The 24126-nt window shown below is 38.1% G+C and overlaps 2 protein-coding genes across 3 annotated transcripts; both read left to right on the top strand.

Annotated features, from left to right (window-relative positions):
• Nucleotides 1-8624: 8624 nt before the first annotated feature.
• LOC138868535 (uncharacterized) lies at nucleotides 8625-8951 on the top strand. Its single transcript, XM_070146089.1, has one exon. The coding sequence runs from the start codon at nucleotides 8625-8627 to the stop codon at nucleotides 8949-8951; it is 327 nt and encodes a 108-aa protein (XP_070002190.1).
• An 8200-nt stretch (nucleotides 8952-17151) lies between these two features.
• LOC104211977 (dolichyl-diphosphooligosaccharide--protein glycosyltransferase subunit 1B) lies at nucleotides 17152-23807 on the top strand. 2 transcript variants are annotated; one of them, XM_009761136.2, is made up of 9 exons: nucleotides 17152-17342; nucleotides 18630-18674; nucleotides 19058-19689; nucleotides 20101-20248; nucleotides 20374-20553; nucleotides 20673-20741; nucleotides 21342-21431; nucleotides 23369-23523; nucleotides 23612-23807. In XM_009761136.2, the coding sequence occupies exons 1-8, from the start codon at nucleotides 17220-17222 to the stop codon at nucleotides 23501-23503; spliced, it is 1422 nt and encodes a 473-aa protein (XP_009759438.1). In that variant the 5' UTR covers nucleotides 17152-17219; the 3' UTR covers nucleotides 23504-23523; nucleotides 23612-23807. The 2 variants fall into 2 exon arrangements, with proteins under 2 accessions (XP_009759438.1, XP_009759437.1); XM_009761135.2 differs by having other exon boundaries at nucleotides 23606-23807.
• Nucleotides 23808-24126: the final 319 nt, after the last annotated feature.

Below are 24126 nucleotides of genomic sequence, written 5' to 3'. Positions count from 1 at the left end.
GTTGAAGGATCGGTTACAGGAATTGCTTGATAAGGGTTTTATTTGGCCTAGTGTAGCACCTTAGGGTGCTCCTGTATTGTTTGTGAAGAAAAATGATGGTTCTATACGTATGTGTATTGATTATCGCCAGTTGAACAAAGTTACAGTGAAGAATTGTTACCCTTTGCCTCGTATTGATGATCTGTTTGACCAGCTACAGGGTGAACGAGTGTTTTCTAAGATTGACTTGCATTCAAGGTACCATCAGTTGAAGATTCGGGAGCCAGATATCCTGAAGACTACTTTCAGGACTCGGTATGGTCATTACGAGTTCCTTGTTATATCATCTGGGCTGATCAATGCCCCTGCAGCCTTTATGCATTTGATCCACAGTGTGTTTCGGTCATATCTTGACTCATTCATCATTGTCTTTATTGATGATATTCTGATGTATTCCCAGAGTCGGAAAGATCTCAAGCAGCACCTGAGGACAGTGCTTCAAACCTTGAAAGAGAAGACGTTATATGCTAAGTTCTCGAAATGTGAGTTTTGGTTGGATTCCATGGCATTGTTAGGCCACGTGGTGTCGAGTGAAGGTATTCAGGTGGATCCGAAGAAAGTAGAGGTAGTGCAGAGTTGGCCCAGACCATCCTCAGCTACAGAGATCCCCAGTTTTCTTGGGTTGGCGTGTTACTACTATCGTTTTGTGGAGGGGTTTTCATCGATTGCAGCCCCTATGACCAGACTAATCTAGAAGGGTGCTCCGTTCTAATGGATGGAAGAGTGTGAGGTGAGATTTCAGAAGCTCAAGATAGCTTTGACAACAACCCCAATTTTGATATTACTTACAAGTGATATCTCGAGGATTGGCCTTGGAGCGGTTTTGATGCAGGACGGTAGGGTGATTGCCTACGCGTCTAAACAGTTGAAGCTACATGAGAAGAATTATCATGTCCATGATCTTGAGTTAGCTGCCATTGTTCATGCCGTGAAGATCTGGCGTCATTGTTTGTACGGTGTTTCTTATGAGATTTATACTGATCATCGGAGCTTGCAGCACATGTTCAAGCAAAAGGATCTAAATTTGTGCTAGAGGAGGTGGTTAGAGTTGTTGAAGGACTATGATATCACTATTTTGTATCACCCGAGCAAGGCCAATATGGTGGTTGATGCTTTGAGTCGCTAGGTAGAGAATTTGGGGAGTTTGGCTTATTTACCAGCATCGGAGAGGCCTATGGTGATGGATATTCAAGCCTTAACCAGCTAGTTTGTGAGATTGGATCTTTCAGAGCCCAGTCGAGTTCTAGCTTGCGTGGTTTCTCGATCTTCCTTATTTGATCGTATCAGGGAGCGTCAGTATGATGACCCTCATTTGCTTGTCCTCAAGGACAAGGTCCAGCATAGTAATACCAAAGATGTGACTATTGGTAATGACGGGGTATTGAGGATGCAAGGTCAAATTTGTGTACCCAATGTTGATGGGCTTTAGGAGTTAATTCTAGAGGAGGCCCATAGTTTGCGGTATTCCATTCATACGGGTGCCACGAAGATGTACCAGGATTTGAGGCAGCACTATTGGTGTGGAAGTGGATGAAGAAAGATATAGTTAGGTTTGTAGCTCGGTGCCTCAATTATCAGGGGGTGAAGTATGAGCACTAAAGACCGGGTGGGTTGCTTCAGCAGATAGAGATTCCGGAGTGGAAGTGGGAGCAGATCACCATGGACTTTGTAGTTAGGCTCCCACGGACTTTGAGGAAGTTCGATGTCATTTGGGTGATAGTGGATCGACTGACCAAGTCCGCACATTTCATTCCTGTGTGTACTACCTATTCTTTGGAGCGTCCAGCAGAGATTTATATTCGGGAGATTGCTCGTCTGCATGGTATTCCAGTTTCCATCATTGCAGATAGAGGTACTTAGTTCACATCACGGTTTTGGAGGGCCGTACAACATGAGTTATGTACTCGGGTAGAGTTGAGTACAACCTTCACCCTCAGACGGACGGACAGTCCGAGCGCATTATTCAGATTCTTAAGGATATGCTCCGTGCGTGTGTGATTGAGTTTGAAGGGTCTTGGGATCAGTTCTTGCCATTGGCAGAGTTTGCCTATAACAACAGCTATCAGTCCAGCATTCAGATGGCACCGTATGAGGCTTTATATGGTAGGCGGTGTAGATCCCCAGTAGGTTGGTTTGAGCCGGGTAAGGATAGATTATTGGGCACAAACTTTTTTCAAGATGCTTTGGAGAAGGTTAAGGTGATTCAGGATAGACTCCGCACAGCCCAGTCCAAACAGAAGAATTACGCAGACCGGAAGGTTCGTAATGTTTCCTATATGGTTGGAGAGCGGGTCCTACTTCGGGTATTGCCTATGAAGGGCATTATGAGATTTGTGAAGAAAGGGAAGTTGAGTCCGAGGTTTATTGGTCCTTTTGAGATATTGAGACGTGTTGGGGAGGTTGCTTATGAGCTCTCCTTACCTCCCAGCTTGGCAGGAGTTCATCTGATATTTCATATTTCGATGCTCCGGGGTTATCACGATGATCTGTCGCACATGTTGGATTTCAGTTCAGTCCAGTTGGACAAAGATCTATCTTATGTTGAGGAGCAGTGGCGATACTGGACAAGCAGGTTCGAAAGCTGAGGTCAAAGAACATTACATCAGTAAAGGTTTAGTGGCGGGGTCAGCCGGTCGAGGAGGCGACCTGGGAGATCGAGCAGGATATGCGTAGCCGTTACCCTCATCTTTTCACTACTTCAGGTATGTCTCTATGCTCGTTCGGTGATGAACGAATGTTTCCGGCCGGTCGTTTTAAGAATTTACGCCCCGATCCCCTATTAAATAATTTTTCCGTATTTGTTTCTGCTATTGTGAGTTGCCGGGAGGGTTATTTGGAGTAGGGCTGGGCATAATTTGGTAAATACCGAATTACCATACCGAAACCGAAAATTTTGGTATTTGGTATACGTTATTTTGGTATTTGGTTTAAGTTTTAAAAAAAATTGGTATTAGGTATGGTATTTGGTATTTTAAGATAAAATACCGATACCGTACCGAAATATATATTATATTACACAAAACACATATTATCACTTATAACATAAATAAAAAAAATCAAAAACTTTACTTTCCTTTATTCTCAAAGTTCATCAATTAACTCTAAACAAGTAACATGACATTTCTAATGATCAAATATTCTTTTATGTACAATTTTCTCTATTTGGGTCGATATTTGCTAGTTTTGGACAAAGTTTTTGTGTCAACAAACATTTTTAGTTTTGTATTTTTGAGTACTTTAATTAAGAATATTAGAGTGTATGGCTCTATGCACTAGTTATTATTCAAATCGAAGTTATCGAACCGAATAAACCGAAATCTAAAGGAGAAAAACTAAACCATACCGAATTTAATTAAGTACGGTATTGGTATAGGATTTTAACAAATTTAATACCAAAAATACCGAACCAAAATGTCCAAATACCGTACCATACCGACCGACGAACACCCCTAATTTGAAGTTTCGAAAAGTTTTGGGATACTTAGTCTCTAAATGAGAGTTTAGGTTGTGGAATTTGGGCCTTAGTTGGAACAATGTGAAGACAACCTCGAAATGGAATTCCTATGGGTCTGTTAGCTCCATTGGGTGATTTCGGGTTTAGGAGCGTGTTCGGATTGTTTTTTGGAGGCTCGTATCTAATTTAGGCTTGAAATGACGAAAGTTAAATTTTTGAAGTTTTCGGTTTGATAGTGAGATTTTGATACGAGGGTCAAAATGGAATTCCGGAAGTTGGAGTAGCTCCATAGTTTTGAAAGTGACGTGTGTGCAAAATTTCAGGTCATTCGGACGAGGTTTGATAGACTTTTTGATCGAAAGCGTAATTTGAGAGTTTTTGGAATTCTTAGGCTTGAATCCGATGTAAAATTGGTATTTTGATGTTGTTTTGAGTGTTCTGAAGGTTGGAACAAGATTTAATGATGTTATGGGATATGTTGGCATGTTTGGTTGAGGTCCCAAGGGCCTTGGGTGGATTTCAGGTGGTTAAACGGACCAAATTCTTGTTTTGAAAGTTGCAGATTTCTTCAGTTCTGTGTTGCAGAGAATTTGCCCTTTGCGTTCGCGACGTTTCTCCCGCATTCGCGAATGGTATGGCATAGTTTGCATCGCGAACGCGATTTAGGTTCCGCGTTCGCGTAGAGTATTTGGTGCAGCTGGGATCCCAGGAGCTTTGTGCTTCGCGTTCGCATAGGTGGAGTCGCGTTCGCGGAGGCTTGGAGGGTTTGAGCATCGTGTTCGCGAGGAGGTGTTCTCATTTGTGAAAGAGGAGTTGATTGGTTGGTGATTTTATGCTTCGCGAATGAGAGGTAGTGGCCGCATTCGCGAAGAAGGAAATAACTGGGCAGTATATAAATAGCCAATCTGCGACCCTTCTTCGTTTTTCCACCATTTTTGAACGGGATTGAAGCTTTTGAGGGAGATTTTTTAGGAAACCAAAGGGGAATTACTTGGAGGTAATATTCTTGACTTCATACTCGTTTATATGTGATTAAAGGTCTAATTAGTGGTGAAAAATTAGGGAAACATCAGTGCAAAATGGGTAATTAGGGCTTGAGATTAAGAGACCTTAAAATGGGTATTTGAGGGGTCAATTAAACTCCGATTTCAGGGTTCTTGATATGTATAGACTCGTGAGAGTATGAGCATTGTGAAAACATATATTTTACCCAATTCTGAGATGTGGGACCGAGGGGCGTTTTGGTCATTTTTCCTAATTTCGCGTTATAGCTTAGAATTTATTTGTAGAATCAGTTATTTGAAGTGTTATTTACATTATGCAATTGAATAAAATAGATTTGGTCCATTTGGAGTTGAGTACTCGTGGCAAGAATGTGGTTTCAGGTTGATTTTGAGCCGGTTCGAGGTAAGTGGCTTGCCTAACCTTATGTGGGGGAAATTCCCCTGAGGATTGGTATTGTGATAAATGAAATGCCATGTACGTGAGGTGACGAGGGTGTACTTGTGCTAATTGTTGAAAATCCTGTTTTCACTAAAGTAGCTTTAATTGTATTTTTCCATTCATGCTTATACTACTTGGAATTTAAACATGTTGGTAACTTAGAGAAACATGTCTAATTGACTTAATTGCTTAAACTGCCTTATTTGTATTATGTGAAGCATGCAAGGTTAGAATTACCTATTTTACCTTTGTATGAAGTTGAGTTTAATTGAGTATTCTTGTGTTATTTCTGTGTGTTTTAATTTAGGACTACGGGACAGCATCCCGGGAGATCCCCTGTACGTGTTTTGGATTTGAACGGAAGTGCGAGATACCGAGAGATCCCCAGCATGTATATTGAGGATACCAAGAGGTTCTCGGGATACCAAGAGATCCCTAGCATATATTGAGGATATCAAGAGATCCTCGGGATACCAAGAGATCCCTGGCATATATTGAGGATACTAAGAGATCCTCGGGATACTGAGAGATCCCCGGTTATTATCTTTGTGAAGGGTGATATTCCTTGTGATTGTTTTTGTCTCCATTTCAGTTGTTGTTATCCTTATTACCCTGTATTAATTCTTACTGTTAGCTTTCAACCATACTGTTTTATCTTATTCTGTTATATCTTATGTTTCATTTAATCTCAGTAGGGCCCTGACCTTCCTTATTACTACCCGACCGAGGTTAGACTTGGTACTTACTGAGTACTGTTGTGGTGTACTCATGCCCTTTTTATGCATGTTTTTATGTGCAGATTCAGGTACCTCCACTCTGACTTATCACGCTTAAGACGAGGCGCTTGTAGAGACTGCGAGGTATATCTGCCGCGTCCACAGACCGAAGAGTCCCTTTCTACTCTCCTTTTTTGTATTAGCCCTTTTGTACTTTCGTTTCCTTATTAGATATTCTGGAGTTAGATGCTTGTAGACATTTAAAAGCTTGTGATCATGAGATTTCGGGTATTCGAAAAAGATATTAGTTTCGAGAGTTGTTATTGTGTATGCCGAGCGGCATTTTAAACACTGTTTTATTTTACTATTTTGGTTTTTAATTATTTCTTCCGCAAATTTTGTTTATTTTCCGCATTGTTAGGCTTACCTAGTCGTAGATACTAGGTTCCGTCATGATGGTTCACAAAGGGCAAATCGGGGTCGTGACATTTGAAGTAACAATATGATAGGTAACAACCATCCAAACAAGCAATAAAGAAAGCATATGAAGTTTACTTGCACAAGTAGTATGCTAAACTTCAAACCCGCTTATGTCTGAAGTTTATAACTGTAGACGCGGCTAAACTTACAAAAAAGTATAAACTTCGGCAATGACTTAAATTTCTGTCCTCAAAACGGCTGTTTATGGTAAAAATTTCACGAGGGCACCCTATTTGGTCACCCCCATTTAACCTATACCCATATTTTTAAAATTATTTAACATATACCCTAATTTTTACAACTTCAGGCCCTTCCTTCTTCCTGCTACTTGTGCTCTCCTCTCTTCCTCCTTTCTTTTCATTGGAAAACTTTAGCGTGGAATTATGTATAACGAACATATACATAAAGGAAAAAAGCAAATCTTGCTTTTCTTTCTGTACGATGAGGGCAAAATAGATATGTGAAGGAAGAGATCTTCATAGCTATGCCCCACAATATTGCGTCGATATTACGTCCTGCAGTATTAAATTACGAAGATGTTGCACCCTGTGGTATTGTACGTTAAATTTGTCATAAGGTAAGTGACATCAGTCCAAGGAAAAGATTATTTGGAGATTATAAGGATTATGCTATATCAAACAAGTGGTAAGTAAATTCGTGAAGATGAAAGGGTAAGCAAGTCAAAGAAAATGAATTTTCGTCCAAGTTTGGCATGTTGAGATCAAATTCGGGCCAAGCGTTAATACCCGATATTTATGGACTAGTACCATACAAGGTACTATATGACAACGATAGTATGATATATAAAGTATATTAAAACAATGAGTAATATTTTAAGTAGTTTGAGATAATTCTCAATTATATAGGTAATTGATTAATTATCGGGTAACGGGACATTACCTAATTATCTAATAAGTAAATAAAGATTAAAAAAACCCACTTCACCCCATGTGGCAGCAAGCCACTAACAAATCAATGACTCATGGTCACATTAGATTAGGTGGCAACATGATATAATGATATCAAGACACCTTATTCAAGAATCTGAACAAAAGACCACATTTCCCATTCTAACATTTTCAAAACAAAATCTGACGCAAATCTTGCAAAGTCAGTATGTGACTTCTTGCAAAATTCATTCCAATTTCCTACAAGCCCCCACAAAAACAGTAAGCAACATAATTCCTACAAAAATTCCTACAACATTAACAATGAATTGATAGTTAAGAAGCCATAGAACGTTAGCTATTCTTAAGGCTTTTAACAAAAACGTGAATTCTTGCAACTAAAAGAAATCCAACGAGAATTGTTAGCAACGTAAACTTTTGCCGTTCTAAAGGAGTACGGTACAACCTATTCCAAGAGTATCATACGAATTTTTCCTACTCCAGGTATGTTAAAGCTATCCCTTCTTTCTTTTGGCATGATCCATACAGTACAAATGAAACGAGCAAAATACGCAACTTTCATAAATGACTCTATTCATAGAAATACTTGGGGTGTCTATATTTTTTATTTCCCATATGAATTATTATTATATCTTCTGTTCATGGGTCTCAGAAAAATATGTATTTGATAAAGTTTATCCGAAAGAAATATTGATTTTTATGGAATTCCGAGAAAATCTTATTAACGTATTTCTTATGCTTTTCATGCATTTATACATGTACATTGACCCATTACCAGATGGTGTTATATAGGTATATATATATATGTATGCGGGATATGGGAAAAGGTTACGGCGTTATATACGCACCACCACCTGATCAGCTGGTATGCATTAATTAATTTGCCCACAGTGGGCAAGATGATATGACGAGATGCCCTTAGAGGATTGATGATATTATGAACCCACGTACTTATGCACGACATGATATTCATATGCATATGCATGACAGTACAAGTATTTCATGATTTACAAAGTTGTCCATACTTATAGGTTGAGTCATGTACTCTATATTTCTTCCATGTCTTTTATACACTTATTTATGTGCCTTACATACTCGGTACATTATTCGTACCGAAGTTTCTTTTGCCCGGGGACGCTGTGTTTCATGTCAGTAGGTCTCGATAGACAGGTCGAGAGTCCTCCAAGTAGGCGATCAGCTCAGCGGAAGATGTTGGTGCACTCTATTTGCTTTGGAGTTGCTTGTTTGGTTAGTATGATTTAGATATGTATTGTTTGGTATGGCGGGGCTCTGTCCCGGCCTTTATGACAATTATGTATCCTTAGAGGCTTGTAGAAAGATGGCATATACGTAAACGATTGTATGGCCTTGTCGGCCTATGTTCAGTATACAATGGTTATTTTGGTCTTAGAAACCCATCGTACTAAAAGGTAAGTATACGATGGTTATTTTCTGTGTGACAAGAAAGTTCCACCATTACTAAAAGGTAAGTTTTATAGAGCAGTGGTAAGGCCTACCATGTTGTTTGGGACCGAGTGTTGGCCTGTTAAGAACTCACACATCCAGAAGATGAAAATAGCAGAGATGGGGATGTTGAGGTGGATGTGTGGGCATACAAGGATGGATAAGATTAGGAATGAAGAAATTCGAGAGAAGATGGGCGTGGCTCCCATGGAGGACAAGATGCGGGAAGCAAGACTCAGATGGTTCGGTCACATTCAGAGGAGGAGCACTGATGCACCGGTGAGGAGGTGTGAAGGACTGGTTGTGGTGGGCACGAGGAGAGGTAGAGGAAGACCTAAGAAGTATTGGGAAGAGGTGATTGGGCAGGACATGACGCGCCTTAGGATTACTAAGGACATGGCCCTTGACAGAGAATTGTGGAGGTCAAGCATTAAGGTTGTAGGTTAGGGGAAGTTGTGAAAATTTCTACAGAGCACTAGAGTGAGACTAGCCAGTTAGGAGTTAGTCTTAGGATTTTAGTCCTAGGATGCTACTGGTCAGTTACTGATGCAGGACTTTATATGCTGGATAGTATTATATCTTCCATCCTTTTCGTATTTCCTATATTTTTTATATTGCTGTTATTTTGTTATTTTATGTTATTTTATAATTATGTATGTTATGTTATTTTATTATACATCTATTGATAGTACTAATATATTGTCTCTCTTGTTGCTTTCTTGAGCCGAGGGTCTCTTGGAAACAGCCTCTCTGCCCCTCGGGGTAGGGGTAAGGTCTGCGTACATAATACCCTCCCTAAACCCCACTTGTGGGATTATACTGGGCCGTTATTGTTGTTGTTGTAGACCCATATGTCTTATGTATTAGTTGGCATTACGTTTTGTATTCTACGTACTTCACGACAACCTCTACGGCTTAGTTATCTATGCTATTATGATACGAAAAGATATGTTATATTGGTACTCGGTTGAGTAAGGTACTGGGTGCCCATCGTGGCCCATCGGTTTGGGTCATGACAAAAGTGGTATTAGAGCAGTTCTGTCCTAGAGAGTTTACAAGACGTGTCTAGTAGAGTCTTGTTTATGGGTGTGTCATGCACCACACTTATAAGTAGGAGGCTACAGGGCATTTAGGACTGTCACTCTTTCTTCTTACTCTAGATCGTGTGGTAGAGCTCAGTTGTAAGAACTCAATTTCCTAAACTCTACCTTATTCGTAATACGACGATGCCTACATTCAGAAAGACGGTCGGTAAGAGATATAGTTGTGGAATGTTGAGTTAGAGGAACTCAATTTTGCATCTTGCTTATGATGAGTAAATGTGAGGTCTTCAACAGATCATGCGTGTACTAAAAGGTGTAAGGTTCTTGATAAGGAGCTTTAAGGAAAGAATACTTATCCATTCTTATGGTAAAAAAAAGGAATCACATAATCGGAAGTTAGACACAAGTTTCAGCAAGTAAAAGAAGGAAGGTGAAGAAGGGTACGAGGTACACAGTTAATAAAGATTATCATTATTTACCATTCAAGAAGGGAGATATAAGCATTTTGAGTTACCTTTAACAGTAACAGATGTACGTACAATCAGCCACACCTATCTTAGTCATGCCCTATATGAGCTAACGGATATGGTTTAAGAGAAGAACGGGTTATCAGGATCTGGCTGGGGTTAAAATAACCCAAAATAGGGGATAGATTGGTAAAGTTAGTTGACATTCCCGAAGGATAGTGTAAACGTGGTAATGGATCTCCTTATGAGACACCTAGATCATAAACTGCTACAAAGACAGGCACCGGAATCCTAGAAGGGGTAAATATTACCTTAGTGTGGGTCCCGTCCCTAGTAGAGCGAGAACATTGAGCAAACCGACGAGCCAATGAATGAAGCAAGGGGAAAAAGAATGTCTTGTTTGAGTTTTCAGATCAAAGTGGTCGACATTGATGTTAGCGGGAAATAAGAAAAGAGTTAGTGAAGTATTATAAGTAAGATGTGATACCTGGATGGAAACGGTAGAAAAAAGAAAAATGAAAATGGTGATAGTATTACAGAGTCTACAGTCAAGTGAAGGAAAAGACGAAAGATGACAGGCCTTGAGACAATAAAAGAATATAGGCCATAAAGTCATATCCTCATTTCGAGAAATAAGTTCGCAACTCTAACGTGATTAACAAGAGGAAAAGCTAGACCCTAGAATAATAGAAACTAGTATGGATTGGTGAACAAGATAAACTAAACATGAATTAGGGACCTAGTGATTTGATAATAGTCGCATCATGAGAATTTCAGATTTCGTTCTGGCGATAGTAGAATAGATAACAAAAGAAGAATCAAGAGAATGGTCATTCAGGAAAACGCTTCCCTAAAGCAAGCAATATGAGCAAAGTTAAGCTTAAGGGACTGTATGTACCAGTTACATTAAGTGTCACCCTTGCAAGTAAGGAATTTTGTTATCCTTGGTACAGAAGGATGCAAGGCGAGTAAGGGTCATCGACGATGTGAAAAGACGTCAGAGATGAAAAGGTAAAACATCTATACGTAGATCATCATAGCACTAAATCTTAGTACTCCCCTAAAGGGAGGAATAAGGTGTAATGTGGTATTAAGACAAAATTAAGTTGTTCTAGTAATTATGGAAGGTAAAGGAAGAGTGTGATAAGAAAATGAGAAAGGAATGAGATTGCACTTATCCGAATCCTACAGATATGCTATGATTCCAGAACGTTATGTAAGCACAACGTCAGAAAAAGGAAGTAAGGGTTCCTGCCCAGAAGGTTACTGATAAATAAGGAGCCAGTGCAAGAGGTAAGTTAGACAAAGAAAATAACCCAAGAGAGATTACGCGGAATATGAATATGAGAATTGGCCGACGAGTAGTTAGTAGTTGATTCAAGAAGAGCCTAGTCATGACTAGACAAGAAGTTACAGACAAATCAACATATCATGTAATATAAATGTAGTAAACCCTAACATGGAGAACTCAGCCTCTCTGTAATGTTATTATAATACTTGAGATATATTCAAATAAGAGTCGGGGTAGTTAAAGGTACCTCATGAATGTTACGAGAATAAAAGAGAGTGCCACTTGGAAGATAGTCAAAATTTCAGTTCAGAAGCAGCCCTACAAACATAAGGGCATGGAGGTAAGTAACTACAAATAATTATAGGCAAGGAAGGACATCAAAAGGTCCGTCGAGTATACGATGTAATAAGCTCACAGCTTTACAAGAGTCAAGGTTTCTCCCTAAGTACTACAACGAAAGACTAGCTGAGAAAATAAGGAAGAAGGATTCAACCTAAGCACAACGACCTAAAGAGGAAATGATCATGTAACAACAGTCTCACAACAACATTGTAAGCACTCCAAAGGAAAGTGGAACCTGTCGTGGCTAATGAACGGGAAGTAAAATTAAAAGTAATATTCGAGATCATATGAGTTGTATGAAAACGCTGACAAGTGTGGGCACTAAGATAAGCTAAGTATGGACGCAATAAGGGGGCAGAGAGACCAGGAAAAGTAATAGCTTACGTTGGAAGAAAGCTAAGATAGAACAAAAGAAAGTATTCGATCAATGATCCAGAGTGGGTTACGTTATGAATGCACTTAAGAGTTCAGAGTTTTATACATACAGCATATACAACCGTAGAAGATTCTGGTATACGTTAAAAGAAAGAATTGAGCCCAGGACTTAGACGAAAGATTAAATTCTTAAAAGATTGTATCATGCATATTGCTCTGCACCCATGAAAGGCTAAACAGAATAACTAATACCATGAACCACAGATCGGGAGATAACTTAAGCCGACATAAAGGCCAATCAGAAGAAATAGGAAACTAAAAAGTTACATCAACTAAGTAAATTAGGAGTCTGCTTGTTGGACCTAGAAAGTTACAAGCATCATGATGGAGAATATTGTAGAATCACTCTTAATATCAGAAGTACAAGAGAAATAGTACAGTAGTCATATTCTATAACGGCTCTATGATAGAGCCAGTTAGAAGAGTACCAATATGGAGCTACCACCGAATTGTGTATGCCCCAGAGGTGCAAGTATTATGATAGAACTTCAAGTTATAAATGTGAATTATAATTATGTGGAAGGGAGGTTATGAAAGAGAAAATATACGATGCAAGATTTTAAGGTAAGAAAGGTAAAGGTGAACAACGTACGAGATACTCAAATGCAGAAGGTTGTTAATAACCCATATTGCGGATAAAAGTCTAGAAGCGGGGGGATCCAGTACCCAGGAATGATAGTAGCATCTTCAGTGGCATACCTTCCAGCCTATGGTTTTTAAGTACCGAAAGGCCTAATTAGAGAGTAAAAGAAGAGTTAGAAACATTGTGATGTCTCTCTTGATGTTCCAAAATAACATAAGGAAATTTATGGTACAAGCAAGTTGAAGGAAGGTTGCGAGCAAATATGAATAGATATGTGTAGGTCGTAAGCTAAAGTATGGTAGAGCGACAAGGTTTTAGGAAGACATGAGTAAGGATAAGAAAAAGTGAGTGAAAAAGTGACAAGAATGGATAAGTTTTTGGGATTAAGCTCATGAAAATAAGAGAGCTGATGGATTCTCTAAGTTATAAAAGGCTCAGTATAGCCAGAATGAACTCAAAGGAGTCTAAGACTAGTAGCATTTAGAAGAGATGGAATGCTGCCCTGGTAGTGGAATACGAGCGTAATTGTGATAGATAAAGGATGATGATTGGGCCTTCGATTGAGTAATGACTTGAAGAGGATTGCATGAATTGTAAGGGACCAAAATACCCATAGAAGGTGAGTCACATTGGGATGCTATAAAGTACTGTTATGGAAGTATAGTATCACTCCTAGGATCGACCTAATTACTCATGATATCCCCGATGAGACGCGAGCCCTAGATGCGGCGTTACATAAAAGATCAAGTTATTAGTGGTAGATAATGAATCAACATTAAGGTGAATCAATAATAAATGGATAAAAGTCCAACAGTATGAGATGAGATTAGACCATCAATCTTAAGGATAAGTAGCAAGAGTAACCTAGAGTTGGTTGCAGACCTTGGTTACGATAGATCGAAGTAAGAATTATGGTATAGTATGACCTACGTAGAGGCAAGTCATACGAATAGATAACCAGGTCTATGAAATAAGATATAGCCATATTTGCAAGTTCTACAAAGTACCGAGCGAAGAACGTCAATACACCTATAGATGCACGGAAAGGCATCCTATTAAGCCTTGTATATGTTTACAAAGTAAACCATAGAGATTGGCTAAAAGCTGGAGGGAAAAAAGAGAGAATAGTCGCATAGGCACACTTACAAGGTCAGTATCGTAGAGGCTGCATGATAGAAGGTAGCAACAGTTACGAGATTGAAAGAAATTCGATCATAAGTCATAGCATGGGAAAGAGGCCTAAAAGGGGGAATGCCCTGGCCTTTGGATTTATTCATAGAACAACTACCTAAATGGAAAGGAGAGTATTGAGGTATTCACAAGAGCTATAAGTTATGAAAATGATAAGAGCATCAGTCAATATTCAAGGACGAATGTTCCAAAGGGGGGAATGATGTTACGCCCCACAATATTACGTCGATATTACGTCCCGCAGTATTAAATTGCGACGATATTGTACCTTGTGGTATTGTACGTTAAATTTGTCGTAAGGTAAGTGACATCAGTCCAAGGAAAAGATTATTTGGAGATTATAAGGATTATGCTATATCAAACAAGTGGTAAATAAATTCGTGAAGGTGAAAGGGTAAGCAAGTCAAAGAAAATGAATTTTCGTCCAAGTTTGGCATGTTGGGATAAAATTTGGGCAAAGCGTTAGTACCCGATATTTATGGACTAGTACCATATAAGGTACTACATGACCACGATAGTATGATATATAAAGTATATTAAAAAAGAAAGTAGTATTTTAAGTAGTTTGAGATAATTCTCAATTATATGAGTATTTGGTTAAGTAGCGGGACATTACCTAATTACCTAATACGTGGATAAAGATTAAAAAAAACTACCCCACCCCATGTGGCAGCAAGTCACTAACAAATCAATGACGCATGGTCACATTAGATTAGGTAGCAACATGATATAATGATATCAAGACACCTTATTCAAGAATTTGAACAAAAGACCACATTTCCCATTCTAACATTTTCAAAACAAAATCTGACGCAAATCTTGCAAAGTCAGTATGTGACTTCTTGCAAAATTCATTCCAATTTCCTACAAGCCCCCGCAAAAATAGTAAGCAACATAATTCCTACAAAAATTCCTACAACATTAACAATGAATTGATAGTTAAGAAGCCATAGAACGTTAGCCATTCTTAAGGCTTTCAACAAAAACATGAATTCTTGCAACTAAAAGAAATTCTACGAGAATTGTTAGCAACATAAAATTTTACGGTTCTAAAGGAGTATGGTGCAACCTATTCCAAGAGTATCATACGGATTTTTCCTACTCCATGTATGTTAAGGCTATCCCTTCTTTCTTTTGGCATGATCTGTACGGTACAAATGAAACGAGCAAAATACGCAACTTTCATAAATGACTCTATTCATAGAAATAATAGGGGTGTCTATATTCTTGATTTCCCATTTGAATTATTATTATATCTTCTGTTCATGGGTCTCAGAAAAATACGTATTTGATAAAGTTTATCCGAAAGGCATATTGATTTTTATGGCATCCCGAGAAAATCTTATTAACGTATTTCTTATGCATTTCACGCATATATACATGTACATTGACCCATGACCAGATGGCGTTATATACACGTATTTATATGTATATATATATGTGATATGGGAAAAGGTTACGACGTTATATACGCACCACCACCTGATCAACTGGTATACGTTAATGAATTTGCCCACAGTGGCTAAGATGATATGATGGGATGCCCTCAGAGGCTTGATGATATTATGAACCCACGTACTTATGCACGACATGATATTCATACGCATATGCATGACACTATAAGTATTTCATGATTTACAGAGTTGTCCATACTTACAAGTTGAGTCATGTACTATATATTTCTTCCATGTCTTTTATACACTTATTTATATGCCTTACATACTCGGTACATTATTCGTATTGACGTCCCTTTTGCCCAGGGACGCTGCATTTCATACCCGTAGGTCTCGATAGACAGGTCGAGAATCCTCCAAATAGGCGATTAGCTCAGCGGAAGATGTTGGTGTACTCCATTTGCTTCGGAGTTGCTTGTTTGGTCAGTATGATTTAGATGTGTATTATTTGGTATGGCGGGGCTCTGTCCCGGCCTTTATGACAATTATGTATACTTAGAGGTTTGTAGACAGATGTCATGTACGTAGACGATTGTATGGCTTTGTCGGCCTATGTTCAGTATATGAATGGTTATTTTGGTCTTAGAGACCCATATGTCTTATGTATAAGTTGCCATTACGTGTTGTATTCTACCTACTTCACGACAACCTCTACGGCTCAGTTATCTATGCTAGTATGATACGAAAAGATACGTTATGTTGGTACTCGGTTGAGTAAGGTACTGGGTACCCGTCGCGTCCCATCAGTTTGGGTCATGACATTTATCGTTTACTGTATACGAATAACATTGGACTTCCTGATTTTGATGTTGTGATTGCAATTTCAGCACAATGTGCCTAAAGCCAATGGATCCCATCCCATGACTCGAATATTGTTAGCCTGAGTTTACATAGTAATGTAAAATGCAGTGTTACTTGATGAACATAAATGGTGCAATTTATGAAATTTTTTCAAGCTACTGCTACAAACTTAATAAGATTACATCAGGTTTAGGGAAAGCTTCTTTGAGGCAATAGACCTATAACGAGTTTGTAACTTTAAATATAGTCCATAAATCAGTTGAAGTTTAGCAAATATAAAATAAAACTTCAACTAAAACATGCTGAAGTTCAACAAATAGAGAACAAAACTTCAGCTAATAGAATGCTTAAGTTCAGCAATTACAAACAAAAACTTTAGCCAACACTAAGTTTACGCAAAAAACTTCAGCTAAAACATGTTGAAGTTCAGCACATAGAGAACAAAACTTCAGCTAGTACGACTGTAGGACAAAAACTTCAGCTTATTTTAGTGCTGAAGGTTTTACAAATGAACTAAATAACTTCAGCATCTTCTGCGGAAGTTTTTGAAAAGGCTTTATGACAAAACTAAGGAATCCAGGACAAAACTTCTAACTTATTTAGTGCTGAAGTTTTTACAAATGAACTAAATAACTTCAGCATCTTCTACTTAAGTTTTTGAAAAAGCTTTACGATATCGAGGACAAAACTTCAGCTAAAATATGCTAAGTTCAGCAAATAGAGAACAAAACTCAGCTAGTAAAATGCTTAAGTTCAGCAATTACAAACAACTTCAGGCCCGTCTACTAGAATGCTGAAGTTTGAGTGATTGCCTTTGCTACTTCAGGCCCGTATGCCTGAAATTTACGCGAAAAGTGGGTACACTTGCAATTTTTTTGCAAAGCGGGTATAAGTTAAATATGACCCCAAAAAGCGGGTATAGATGCAAATCCCTGTTTATGCACTTATTCTCATATACAGGAAGCCCAAAACTGTGTTGACCCAAGGACCATAAAGCCCAATCCAAAATACAATGCTGACTTTACACTTTTCAAGTGAATGAATCAGTTAAAGAGGAGACTGACTAAAGACTGAAGAGAAGTCTTTACCATTTTCCTCAAATACAGCAATGGGAGCTATGGCGATCCTTCGACTAGCCCTAGTTTTCTCTATCTTCACCTCGCTTTCATTACTCACCAGATCTTCTCCGTCTCCGTCGCCGCAGTTGCAGATCGTTAACGCCGAACGCAGAGTAAGCTCTCACCTTCCCCTTAATCTCTCAATTTCAATCTATATACGCATCATTGATTAAGGATTGTTATCTTATTTAATTTCCTGCTATGTTCTGAAATTTTCTGGTTCTAATTTTAGATTTCTATTCTGAAGTAGCTGAGTTTTCTGATCAATTTTGTGTTTGGTATTGGGCGGAAGATGCTTTTTGTTTTTCTGATAATTTTTTTTTTTTGAAGAAATGTATTTTGGGTACCTACAAATTATAAATTTCGTAAGAAAAATATATTTGGAAGTTACAAATATTTCAACTTTTACTGCATATTGCTTATTTTAAAGGGGTTTCAGTTGAATCCTGTTAGCTGGACAATTGCTTCGTGCAAAGAGGCTAAACAAAATTTCTTGTATATACAAAGTATTGAATCCCCTTGACATAGTTTATAACTTCGAAGTGACATTTTTACATTTTTTTGAATCCCCTTACTCAAGTTCCTGGCTCCATTACTGCCTATAGTTTCAACCAACATTCTTACAGTTTTGTGAACCATGATACTAAAAAAATATCATCAGAACATTGTCCTCATAACATACATTCTGATCTGTAGTTAACTATTATTATCCCACCAAACTCTTGGAAATGATCCATAAATTTTCCATGGAAACCACTGTCCTCCATGTCAAACTTCCTCAAGATACAACAACAACATACCCAGTGCGGTCCCACAAGTGGGGTTTGGGGAGGGTAGACTGTATATAGACCCTACCCCTACCTCGTGAAGGTAAAGAGGCTATTTCATCAAACTTCCTCAAGATGAAAACTGGAAAGGTTTTATATTCTAGTCATTATTTGAACACAAAAATATTAACTTTTTTCTTCTTCTAAAAGTTTGTGTGTGCATAAAGTTGCAGCCGAATGCATGCATCTCTATTCCTTCCCCTTCCAGGAGAAAAAAGGAAGAAGAATTCAAAGAAAAAAGTTTTCTTGTGATCTTTCATTCTCATGTCTTTTGCCAACTTTTTATTGGTAATCAGAAGAAGCTCCTCATTTTTGCTGTCGTGTGACCAGGAGGTCACGGGTTCAAGCCGTGGAAACAACCTCTTGTAGAAATGCAGGGTAAGGCTGCGTACAATAGACCCTTGTGGTCCAGCCCTTCCCTGGACCCTACGCATAGTGGGAGTTAGTGCACCGGGCTGCCTTTTTTAGAAGAAGCTCCTCATTTTTGCATCTATGTTTAAAAACTTCCGTCTTTGTTAGTATTTTTGTCCACTATGCCTCCAACTACTCACTGGTTGTATTGAATTGCTGCAGATTGACTTGAATTCACACATTGTGAGGGTTTTCTTGACTTTGAAGGTATCAATCTGAATTTTGGAACTACTTTAACTGGTCTTTTGTTGAGTTTTGACTTATTTTCTGTTTACTATGCTGATCACCTTCTATATATAGCTTCAAATCATCCTTTAATATTCCTTATAAAGATCTCATCTGTACAGGGAAGATCCACAAAGGCAACATGTGAATTTGGTTACATTTGAGATTTTATAGTTAGTAAGATTTCAATAATATAAAAACAGAATTAATGAAATTTCAATGTTAAATTATTGTTACAGCCAAGAGTCACTGGAAATGTTGCGACCATATATACTGGCCCATTATCATAAACCTGGAAAGAATATTCATTCTACAGACTTTTAATAGCATAATAAAACTGGATATCTGATTGCTTGGTGTTTCAGGTTGAAAATATTGGTGAATCGCCTGCTTCGGAAGTCCTTCTTGCCTTCTCTCCCACAGAAGCTGATCATCTGGCATTGGTAAAAGCAGCAGCTGTTGCTAGCAAGAAGAAAAAGAAATCTTATTTGCCACTTGATGTGAAGCCAATTAACCTGGTTGATGGACCAAATGGGACTAAGTATTATTTAGTGTATTTGCTTAAACCATTGGTCAAAGGTGAAGCCATCTCGCTAGAAGTTCTTTATTTATTAACACATTCTCTCGAGCCTTTCCCAGTAGAAATAAGCCAGTCGGAGTCTCAATTAGTTTATTACCGTGACAGTGCGAAAATTCTGTCACCATATCCTATTAAACAGCAAGCAACGTTTCTAAAGACCCCAACTAGCAAGGTTGAGTCATTCACAAGAGTTGAGCCTACAGATCGTGCTAACACAGAACTAAGATATGGGCCATATGAGGAACAACGTCCGTATTCATATTCACCTGTAATTGTCCATTTTGAGAACAATAATGCGTTTGCTGTGGTTGAGGAGCTTGTGCGCGAAATTGAAATCTCTCACTGGGGCAGTGTACAGGTCACTGAACATTACAAATTGGTACATGCTGGTGCTCGACATAAAGGTGTTTTTTCAAGGTCAGTTGCCAATTATTATATGCAGCGATACTTTTATATTCTAAAATTGAAAATCCAGTAGGTTCTGTAAGCTTATAATTCAGTCGGAGAAATAAAGCTGGTATTTAACAAAATTGAGTAAAGAATGAATACACTGAAATAATTCAGGTAAAGGAAAGCTCTTCCTTTTTTTCATTCTTTATGATGCAAGAACAATAAAAAAACAGTAACATAAACAAAAACCTAATACAGATAATCAACAAGCTGTCCTTTTTAGCTTTCTGAGACAAATGTTTTCTGGAATTAGAATCCCCATCTTTAGGTGGTTTGAGTTTAACTGAAGTATAGAATATTTATCTGTCTTTTTTAACATTTACAAGTTCAGATTCATTATATGTATTAGTTGCTCAATTATTTTGGTGCTCCTGGCAGGGTTGAATATCAGTCTAGGCCCTCGCACAGTGGTGTCTCCTCATTCAAGCATCTTCTTGCAGAACTACCACCAAGGGTCCATTCTGTCTACTACAGGGATAACATAGGGAACATTTCATCCTCTCGCTTACGCACAAATCGTAAGAAGGTATCAATCATGTTCCCTCCATATAATTTCTTTGGGAAATTCTTTCATTGTCTTTCTTTTCTCTTTTGTGGCAAGGTTATAGATCACTCTTTTGATTTTATGATTTCCATGAATTTCCTTTGCAGTCAGAGCTGTTAATAGAACCACGGTATCCTTTATTTGGAGGCTGGAAATCTACTTTTGTCATCGGATATGGGGTTCCTCTAGAGGACTTCCTTTTTGAGGCAGCTGATGGCACACGTTACCTGAATTACAGTTTTGGATGCCCTCTTGGACAGACTGTTGTTGATAAGTTGACCGTCAAAGTGGGTGCTCCCTGTTGAATTAATTTGGTTAACCATATTCTGTTGATATTTGTTGCGTCAGTTCTCTATAGACTTTTTTTGCAACATGCAAGTAATGGTGCAAGAATATCAAATTTCAGGTTGTGTTACCAGAAGGATCAAAGAACCCATCCGCGGTGGTTCCATTTCCTGTGGAACAACGATTTGAGGTAACTCTCACGTACCAAACAGATCTTATTTCTCATATAGTAGAACTTCAGTATTTGTTCATATGTTAACATAACCTCTAGCCCCTGTAGCAAATCAACTTTGGCATGTAATGTCTTTGACGATTCCATCGAAGTACACAGATAGCACAACTAGTATCATGAGAAACTCTGAGAAAGAATGATAGATGCTCAGAGGAGTGAAACCCGTTGTGAAAGAGAGGAAAAGCATAAAGTATTTGCAGTTATCCTTACCGTATTACTTTCTATCCAAAGCCAAATAGAGGAAAGAAAACAGTTTCCAAATAAAAGGTAAGGGAAAAAAGAAGAGAAGTGGAGAAGAAAGTAAGATAACTATTTTTCTTTTTCTCTTACTTTCTTCTCCACGTCTATTCTATCCTCCCTTACTTTCTATTCTTCCCTTAGTTTCCAGCCAAAGGGTTAATGTCCAAGCGTCTAGCAAGTTATTGAGGTAAAAGGATCAAACATATGCTTTTCATTTCCTTGTTCTTTTTTGTCAGGTAATACTTGACTACTGCCAACTTAGATAAGCATACTTGTCTTCAAACATGTTAAAATCAAGTGCTTACTTTGATTTTTCAGAAGAAATACTCGTATCTTGATGTTGTGGGAAGGACAGTGGTGGTCCTAGAAAAGGAAAATGTAGTTCCTGAGCACAACTCTCCTTTCCAGGTGATCTTGCTGACTTTTATATGCTGATTTACTTTATCTTATTGTCTTTTGAAGAGAAGGCGGTCTGTGGAATTAGTTAAAACCCTCCTTGTCCTTTCGCTATTCGGGGACATCTGGTAAAATGAACGTACCTAAACTTGACCAAGATCTCTAACATACTTGAAAAGTATCTTTCAGTGTGTTGACATATAACAATTTGCTTGATTTTGTGCACAAAATTACCAGTTAAATTGTGTTGTTCTTTAATAAAACGGCACCTTGTTTAATGCCTAACGAATCGGTAAGGAGAGGGAACCCAGGTATGGGAACTCGTGATGTTCTTCCAAAGAAAGCAGTTTTAGAACTTTCATGGGGTTTGATATCAGGTTAAGTTGAATACTATAAACCTGGTATTGTTGTAATATTTTTGGGGGCTTTTTTTCTTCTTTTCTGCCTTTTGGCTGGGAAATAAACTTTACTGACAAATTATCCTTTCTGGTAAGATTGTCCAAAAGGAAAACTGTATTTGAATCGCGGTGAATCAATCAACTATGTCTTAATCCTAGATTAGTTGGGGTCGGCTGTATGAATCCTCTGCGTCCAAGTATTCAGATGTTCATCTTAATTAAACTGTTTGACATGGATTGTCAACCTATGCTAGGCTCTTCCTTTATCAGGAATCCGTTATACTTCGTGAAGGTCTGATTGACGGAGTTGTATTTGAATATGAGAATTGGGAAAGTTGGAAAACTGTAAGAGCGTCTGAAAATAAAATCAAAAATTGGTCAAGGATTGTGATCAGAATAATTTTAATGGATTCTTTGATTTTGGCAGAATTTTAAAGGCATTGCAATAGTTGTGTTTCTTATTTTCATTTTTTCAAAAAGCACTGGATCCTTTTTATAGGAAATAACTGATTAAGAGTAAAGGTGAAATACCTAGGTTACTTATAATCCATTTATAGCCGTCATAAATCTTTTGGCATCCTCTTGGGCATATGAAATTATTTTTGACATAAAAAGGGATGGGTTGCCATGGTGCTTTGGTCTAGTGGTAAGAGCACAACGCGTGATGTGTGGATTAGGGGCACGTCACGAGTTCGAACCCTACTGCAGACAAAAACCTGGTATTTAAGTGAAGGGTAGAGGGATGGCCCATTATCCACTATATTCCGAACCATGTGCCAACTGGCCCTCGGGATTAATCAGTTATCAGAGGAAAAAAAAAGGATGGGCTTATAAGTTTAAGTTTCTTATATATGAGATTTTACAAGGATAAATGTGGGTACTATGTTATCTTTGAAATACTATAATGTCAAAAGCACATTGAATAGTGAATGAGTAGTCTTCAATTGCAGAAAGTGCACTCACTTTTGCGATTTATTATAAAAATGTAAAACTAGGGTGAAGATTCTGAAATAAGAGGAGTAATATTTCGTGTAACATTTTTAGATGGTAAAGTGTGGTATGTTTGAGTTGAAGTTCTTCTCCTGGATGATACTATAAAGACCAATGATTATTTCCTGACATCACAGGGAAAGCAACCCGAGATGATTGGTTTCATAAAATAGAACTAGATAATTTTTGCTGTCTCCACCAATCTTTGCCTACTAATAAGCCTACAACTAGAGGGCTAACTTGGAACATAAGTTCTATGCGAGAACCATTTTGGCTTTCTTGTAATTCGCACATTATATAGAGTTTGATACAGGTTATTCAAATATTAAGTTAGAAAGCTTGCACACAGCAACAGATTTATTGCTTCCTCAAATTTAACTTTAGCGTTGTTCTTGAAAAGGCTATCTCTGTTAGAAATTGAACTTTTGGGAAGCTCTTAAAGTATTTATCAAAAGAAAGATGGGAAGCTGCTAAAATATAGAAGATTCCACCAGTTAGTGTTTCCTTTTTGTTGTAGTTGACCATGGATTTAGCTAATCCCTAACTAAACTCTCTTTGCAGGTCTATTACCAATTCAGCCCCATTTACATGCTTGCAGAGCCGTTGATGTTGACTTCTGTCTTTTTCCTTTTCTTTATGGCTTGTGTCACTTATCTGCAAGTAGATCTTTCAATTAGCAAAATCAAGCAAACATGAGTTTTTGACACTCTTGAGAGGTACTTCCTCTAAGCTAAAATGATCACTTATAATTTATATAACCAGTACACTGTTAATTTCCTATGTTTCTTTTCTGTGTAGAAGCAGTTTTGATTGTGAGATCAAAGATTAGTAGAAGCAGCTGGAACTTCCAATTGGGCAAAGGTAGAACATATTGTTTGAATTGTAGCGAACCACACTGGATTTTGAGAACATCTGTTGTTGTTTACCTTAGAACATTTGTCTTCTTACAACTGTATTGGTCTTACATCCAAGAAAGTAAATGCAGAGAACTATTTATCAAGTTCTTTTCGGCTAATATACACAGCTATGATAATCAAACTTCACTTCTCTTCTTGGACCTTCTGGGTTGTAAAATCAGTTAAATGGACATTGAGCACTACCTATAGCAACCTCCACTTCCAACCAAGAGGTTGTGAGTTCGAGTCTCCCCAAGAGCAAGGTGGGAAGTTCTTGGAGGAAAGGATGCCGGGGGTCTATTTGGAAACAGCCTCTCTACCCTAGGGTAGGAGTAAGGTCTGCGTACACACTACCCTCCCCAGACCCCACTAAGTGGGATTATACTGGGTTGTTGTTGTTGTTGTTGAGCACTACCTATAGCC

Source organism: Nicotiana sylvestris, chromosome 5 (assembly GCF_000393655.2).
Source record: "Nicotiana sylvestris chromosome 5, ASM39365v2, whole genome shotgun sequence".
In the NCBI taxonomy this organism is placed as follows: domain Eukaryota; kingdom Viridiplantae; phylum Streptophyta; class Magnoliopsida; order Solanales; family Solanaceae; genus Nicotiana; species Nicotiana sylvestris.
Note: the sequence above shows the minus strand (reverse complement) of the source record. Positions and strands in the feature narration are given on the sequence as shown.